General features: G+C 64.7%; 1 protein-coding gene across 1 annotated transcript in view; it reads left to right on the forward strand.

Annotated features, from left to right (window-relative positions):
• Positions 1-7,083, forward strand: part of ADGRB2 (adhesion G protein-coupled receptor B2) — a 13,687-nt gene that overhangs the window by 1,027 nt on the left and 5,577 nt on the right. Inside the window, exons 2-13 of the mRNA XM_042015365.1 lie at positions 20-259; positions 333-434; positions 827-933; positions 1,551-1,745; positions 1,840-1,908; positions 2,016-2,124; positions 2,199-2,345; positions 3,326-3,401; positions 3,471-3,573; positions 4,245-4,288; positions 5,865-5,991; positions 6,510-6,613. Coding sequence (XP_041871299.1) covers positions 20-259; positions 333-434; positions 827-933; positions 1,551-1,745; positions 1,840-1,908; positions 2,016-2,124; positions 2,199-2,345; positions 3,326-3,401; positions 3,471-3,573; positions 4,245-4,288; positions 5,865-5,991; positions 6,510-6,613 — 1,423 coding nt within the window. The remainder of the gene's footprint in view (positions 1-19; positions 260-332; positions 435-826; positions 934-1,550; positions 1,746-1,839; positions 1,909-2,015; positions 2,125-2,198; positions 2,346-3,325; positions 3,402-3,470; positions 3,574-4,244; positions 4,289-5,864; positions 5,992-6,509; positions 6,614-7,083) is intronic.

Raw genomic sequence — 7,083 nt, forward strand, 5'->3', positions numbered from 1 at the left:
GGGGGGCAGTGCCGATGATGCCCCATCCCCGTCCCCGCGGGTGCCGCTCTCCCTGCGCTCAGCCGGGTGTCCCACAGTGTCCCCATCCTCACAGCAGACAGCAAGTGGGGTCCTTGGAACCACTGGAGCCTCTGCTCCAAGACCTGCGACACCGGCTGGCAGCGGCGCTTCCGCATGTGCGAGGGCACGGGCATGCAGGGCTACCCCTGCGAGGGCACCGGCGAGGAGGTGAAGACCTGCAATGAGAAGAAGTGCCCAGGTATGGGGTACCCCACACCCCAGCGCCCCTCACCCCGCATCTGGGCAGTGCTGATCCCCCTCTTTACCCCCAGCCTACCACGAGATGTGCAAGGACGAGTACGGGATGCTGCTGACCTGGAAGAAGACGGCTGCCGGGGAGATCATCTACAACAAATGTCCCCCCAATGCCACAGGTGACACCAGACGCTCCCCAGGCTGGAGTAGGGCAGGGGGTGGTGGGTGGCATTGGGGTTGAGCCACCTGCAGCAGGGCAGGGAGTGGTGGGACGAGCACCTCCAAACCCCGGGGGTGATAGGTGGCATGAGGGACAAGTGGCCCAAACCTCTCTGACCTGGAGCAGAGTAGGGGATCGTGGGTGGCATTTGGGTTGAGCCACCCCAGAGCCCCAGGGGCAGAGGGTGGCATTGGGGTCGAGACACCTGGAGCAGGGCAGGGGTGTTGGGTTACATCAGGGATGAGCATCCCGAAACCCCTCTGACCTGGAGCAGCACAGGGGGCTGCGGGTGGCATTGGGGTGCTGGGAGGTGATTCCAGTGCCAGCCCCAATCCCAAATCTCTGTCACAGGGTCTGCCAGCCGCCGGTGCCTGCTGAGCCCCCATGGGGTCGCCTATTGGGGTGTGCCCAGCTTCGCCCGCTGCGTCTCCCATGAGTACAGATATTTGCATCTCTCAGTAGGTGCCCGCTCTGGCACGGCTCCTTCTGTGCCCTGTCCCCCTGACAGCCACATCACTTCTCCCTCTGGGCACCACGTTGGGAAACTGAGGCAGGGCTCCCTGGGTGGGTTGGGAAAGGGGACCCCACCCAAGCTGTGTCCTTGGGAAATGGTTCTTGGGATGGGAAGGTTCCCTCAGACTCCCATGGAATCCCCTGTGGGGTGGGAGCAGGCATCCCATCTCAGAGCTGGAGGGGGATCCTGGTTGGAGTTGTGTTTCTATGTCCTTGGGAAAAGGCTTTTGGGATGGGGAGGATGCCCCCAGACCCCCCGGGATGTCCCCAGACCCCCCTGCATGTCCCCAGACCTCCATGAACTTGGACTAAGACCCCAATCCTAGAGCTGGAGTGTTCGAGTTGCATTCCCATGTCCTTGGGAAAAGACTTTTGCGATGGGGAGGATGCCCCCAGACCCTCATGGATGTCCCCAAACCCCTGTGGACCCCCTCACCCCTCACATCCCACAGCCGCCTTAATTAACACAATTAGCTCTGCAGTGTCCCCCCGGGCTCTGGGGGTGATAAGGGACACTCAGCAGCGCTGGGAGGTGACACCGCTTGTCCCCACTCCGTACCAGCTGCGGGAGCACCTGGCGAAGGGCCAGCGGGTGCTGGCAGGGGAGGGCATGTCCCAGGTGGTGCGGAGCCTGCTGGAGCTCATGGCCCGCAAGACCTACTACAGCGGGGACCTGCTCTTCTCCGTGGAGATCCTGCGCAACGTCACCGACACCTTCAAGAGGGCCACCTACATCCCGTCCTCCGAGGACGTGCAGGTAGCGGGCAGGGGGACAGCGAGGGTCCCCTCCCCGGGGAGGTGGCGGTCGGTCGGTCCCCAGCCCCCAGCCCCGCTGAGCCCCGTCCCCGCAGCGCTTCTTCCAGGTGGTGAGCTACATGGTGGACGCGGAGAACCGCGATAAGTGGGAGGATGCCCAGCAGGTGAGTGGCACGAGGGGATGGTGGCAGCTGGGATGGCCCCACCACGGGGGTGTCCTCACTGCGGTGGCGCATCCCGGTGGCTCCGGAGCTGCTCCCGTCTCCCGCAGGTCTCTCCTGGCTCCGTGCACTTGATGAAGGTGGTGGAGGACTTCATCCACCTGGTCGGGAATGCGCTGAAGGCTTTCCAGAGCTCCCTCATCGTCACGGACAACCTGGGTGAGCGGCAGGGCGGGCGTGGGGACCTGAGGGGAGGCGGGAGCGGGAGGTGACCGCTGTGTGTCCCCTGGCAGTGACCAGCATCCAGCGGGAGCCCGTGTCCGCTGTGTCCAGCGACATCAACTTCCCCATGAAGGGCCGGCGGGGGATGAAGGACTGGGCCCGCAGCTCCGAGGACAAGCTCTTCATCCCCAGGGAGGTGCTGAGCCTCGCCTCGGCCGGTGAGCAGGAGTGCCCAGGCATGCGCACATCTGGCAGCGTGCACATCTGGAGGTGCACGCACATCTGGGAGCGTGCACGTCTGGAGGCGTGCGTGTGCTCGAACGTTCCTGCACATCTGAGATGGCGCGCACGCGTGCGCCTGCACATCTGGAGGTGTGCGTGCTGTGGGCGTGCGCATCTGGAGCGTGCAGGTGTGCGCACGTGTCTGTGAGCCTGCGCATGGCAGTGCACATCTGGGAGAGCGCAGGCGCGTGTGAGCCTGCACATCTGGAACTGCACATGTGTGCGTGAGCCTGCACATGGCAGTGCACATCTGGGAGTGTAGAGGCGTGCACACGTGTGAGTGTGCACATCTGGAGCGCGCAGGTGTGCGCACGCCTGTGTGAGCCTGCACATGGCAGTGCACATCTGGGAGAGTGCACACGCGTGTGAGCCTGCACATCTGGAGGTATGCACATGTGTGCACGTGTCTGTGAGCCTGCACATGGCAGTGCACATCTGGGAGAGTGCATGCGCGTGTGAGCCTGCACATCTGGAACCGCGCGCGCGTGTGTGAGCCTGCACATGGCAGTGCACATCTGGGAGTGTAGAGGCGTGCACACGTGTGAGTGTGCACATCTGGAGGCATGCACATGTGCGCACGCGTGTGTGAGCCTGCACATCTGGAACTGTGCACGCGTGCGCACATGTGTGTGAACCTGCACGTGAGTGCACATCTGGGAGTGTAGAGGCGTGCACGCGTGTGAGCGTGCACAGCTGGAGGCGCGCACGCGTGCACACACGGGAGTGCACATCTGGTGCAGATGTGGGCTCACATTGACACACCCATGAGCTGAATCCCCGGGCGCGTGCCGGTGAACGCCTGCGCTCTGGGGCTGGGCGTGCGTGCCAGCGCACATCTGGGCGCACATCTGGCAGCCCCGTGCGTGCCCTGCGTGCCCCCTCCCGTGTGTCACCGAGCTCGTGGCTCTCTCTGCAGAAGCGGAGGAGTCGTCGCACTTTGTCATCGGGGCAGTGCTGTACCGCACGCTGGGGCTCATCCTGCCCCCGCCCAGGTGAGTGGTGCCGCCCGCGGTGTCCCCTGCTGTCCCCCGGCCTGTCACAGCCCGTGTCCCTCCCCTCAGGAGCCCCCTGGCCGTCACCTCCAAGGTGCTGACGGTGACGGTGCGCCCGCCGACCCGGCCCGCGGAGCCGCTCGTGCTGGTGGAGCTGTCCCACATCATCAACGTGAGTGTCCCGTGTCATCAGGAATGTCCCTTCCCATGGCACCAGTGGGAGTGTCCCCCTTCCCATGGCACCAGTGGGAGCGTCCCTCTCCCATGGCACCGTGAATGTCCCTTTCCACATCACCAAAGCGAGAGTCCTCCTCCAATGACACCAATGTGAGTGTCCCCCTCCTCATGTCATCACCCTTTCCACATCAGCGTGACTGCTCCTGTCCCTCATCATCACTGAAAGTGTCCCCTCCCACGTCACTGTGAGTGTCCCCCCTCTGTGTCATCCACACAAGTGTCCCTGTCCCACGTTGGCACCGTGAGTGTCCCCTCCCACCATGTGTTGCCCTTCTTCATCATCGACCCTCCTGTGTCACCAGCGAGTTCCTTCATCACCACCACGAGTGTCCCCTTCTCCTCCCACGCCATCGATGTGTCACCCTCCTGTCCCATCGCTGCGTCACCTCCCAGTCCCATGTGGGTCCCTCCAGCCTTGTCACCTGCAGGCACTGAGAGCCAGGCAGGGACCACCAGCTCCAAGTTTGTGGCCACAAACTGGTCCCTGTGCCCACAGTGGGGACATGCCGGCCCTGGCACACCACGGGGATGTCCCCAAGTGCCACATCTCCTCGTGGGGTGGGGGTAAGGCTGGGGGGGAGCTCTAACCTGTCCCTGTGTCCGCAGGGCACATCCCACCCGCAGTGTGTCACCTGGGACTACTCGAGGATGTGAGTGAGGGGCAGGGACACAGGGACACCCTGGTGACAGGGCAGGCTGGCAGTGCCAGGGGGCTGCTGGGAGGGAGTGGGAGAGGGGGTGGGAGCAGGGGTGGGAGAGGGGGTGGGAGCAGGGATGGGAGAAGGGATGGGAACAGGGATGGGAACAGGGATGGGATCAGGGATGGGAGAGCAGGAATGTAGAGCAGGGATGGGAACAGGGACGGGAGAGGGGATGGGAACAGGGATGGGGAGCAGGGATGGGAGCAGGGATGGGAACATGGCTGGGAGAAGGGATGGGAGAAGGGATGGGGAGCAGGGATGGGAACAGGGATGGGAGAAGGGATGGGAGAACTGGGATGGGAACAGGGATGGGGGAAGGGATGGGAGAACAGGGATGGGAGAGCAGGAATGTGGAGCAGGGATGGGAACATGGATGGGAACAGGGATGAGAGAACAGGGATGGGAGAGCAGGAATGTGGAGCAGGGATGGGAGCAGGAATGTGGAGCAGGGATGGGAGCAGGGATGGGAACAGGGATGGAAACATGGCTGGGAGAAGAGATGGGAACAGGGATGGGAGAAGGGATGGGAGAACAGGGATGGCAGCAGGGATGGGAACAGGGATGGGAGAGCAGGAATGTGGAGCAGGGATGGGAACAGGGATAGGAGCAGGGATGGGGAGCAGGGCCGGGGAGCCGGGACCATCCCTTCCCGTATCCCAGCCCCACTGGCACGGGTGAACTGAGCTCCCACGGGATCGATGTGGCCCCGGAGCCGCGGGGCCGCCCGCGCCAGGCTGCCAGATGTGATTTGTTAGTGCTGGCAGGAATGAGGGAAAGTAGGGCAGGAAGGGGGGCGGGCAGCGCTGCGGGGTGGGGGAGGGCACTGCCAGCCCCCCTGCCCAGGTACCCGCGGGTCACTGGTTCCAGTTCATCCCCCAAACCCGTGGGGAGGTGTCGGCTGTGATGAGCGTGGCAGGTCTCAGCCCGGCCCCAAGGACAGTCCCCAGCTGTGCCACAGACCCAGTTCCCGGTTTTCCCGACGTGCTGGGAGCTGGGGCTGCTCTCCCCGGGCATGGCAGTGTCACCCCCCTCGCTGCTCCCTCGCTGGGGGGGTCCCCATGGTGGAGGGGTCCCCATGACAGGAGGGTCCCCAAAGACGGGAGGGGTCCCCATGGCAGAGGGGTCCCTATAGCAGGGGAATCCCCAAAATGGGGGATCCCCGTGGTGGGAGAGGACCCCATGGAGGGAAGGTCCCCATGGAAGGAGGGGCCCCACAGGGAGAGGGAATCATCACCCCCCCCGGGAGAGGACACAGGTGCCAGGGGGCTCTTGGGGCTGCTCCTGCCTGTCCTGGCACTGCCCCTGCCCCTCCCAAACCTGTGTGGGATGATTAAACCTGAAGCCTTTGCGCTGCACCGCTCCCAACAAGATCAGCCCGGGGCAGGGATCCCCTGGCAGTGCCTCCCCCGCTGCCGTGCCTACCCCAAGGCAGGGCCAGGAAGGGGTTAACTCCGGAGAGGCGCGAGGGGCTGCGTGTGTTTGATCATTTCAAATTGCTCTCCCTCGCTCTCTTCCCATTAATCAGGGATGCTGGCTTGGGAAACTGGGACACGGAGAGCTGCCAAACCCTGGAGACCCTCCCGGCGCACACCAAATGCCAGTGCCGCCAGCTCGCCACCTTCGCCGTCCTCGCCCAGCTGCCCAGAGACCTGGTAGGGGACAGCGTGGGGACAGCCACGAGCCTGCTGGGGACACGTCATGTGGGTGGGGGGTGATCCCCGGGCTGGGGGCGGGGGTCCCTAAGGGAGGGTGGAGATGGGCAGGCGGCATTTCCTGCTAGGACGAGGTGGGCACTGGACGGTGAGGGTGTCCCCCACCAGCCAGGGGAAGGGTCCCACCCCCCCAGCACCCCCAGCAGGGTGGGTTTGTGTGGGCAGGGGGTTGCCACAGTCCCTAGAGCTCCATACGGGGCACTGCCGTGTGCCAGGAGGGGAGGGGGCATCCCTGGCCCCCCGCCCCATTGCTATTCCGCCCGCGTCCCCCGTTGGCATGGAGATGGGCACGGGTCCCCGGGAAGGCGCCTTGGATGTGCCACCGCTGCCACCGACCCCCTCTGGCACTCGGGGGTCCCCAGTGAGGGGGTGCAGGGCCCAGAGTGGGCAGGGGGCTGGAAGAGAGCAGTGGGGGTGGGGGGGGTGGGCTCAGCCAGTGCCCACCGGTGTCCCCACAGGCCATGGACCCCTCGGGGACGCCGTCGGTGCCACTGATGATCGGCTGCGCCGTGTCCTGCATGGCCCTGCTGACCCTGCTGGTGATCTACGCGGCCTTCTGGAGGTGACCCGAGGGCACCTGGGGACCTGGGGGGCACCTGGGGCTCGAGGCTGTGTGGGGAGGGGGAGACAAAGGGGGACGCGGCACCGGGAAAGGCTCAGCATCAATGGGATTAATGTGGTGGGAAGGGAAAACCTGGGTGGGAGAAGATGCTTGGGTGGCCTGGCACTGTCCCCGCCCCGGGACAGCACCCATGCAGTGGCAGCACGGGACAGGGACATGGGACAGGGACAGGGACAGGGACATGGGACAAGGGACATGGGACAGGGACAGGGACATAGGACATGGGACAGGGACTGGGACATGGGACAGGGACAGGGATATGGGACAGGGACAGGGACAGAGACACGGGACAAGGGACAGGGACAGGGACAGGGACATAGGACATGGGACAGGGACTGGGACATGGGACAGGGACAGGGATATGGGACAGGGACAGGGATATGGGACATGGGACAAGGGACAGGGACAGG

Source organism: Corvus kubaryi, unplaced genomic scaffold (genome assembly GCF_017639235.1).
Source record: "Corvus kubaryi isolate FWS band 111438036 unplaced genomic scaffold, C.kubaryi_AGA036_p1.0 split3-37304, whole genome shotgun sequence".
Taxonomy (NCBI): domain Eukaryota; kingdom Metazoa; phylum Chordata; class Aves; order Passeriformes; family Corvidae; genus Corvus; species Corvus kubaryi.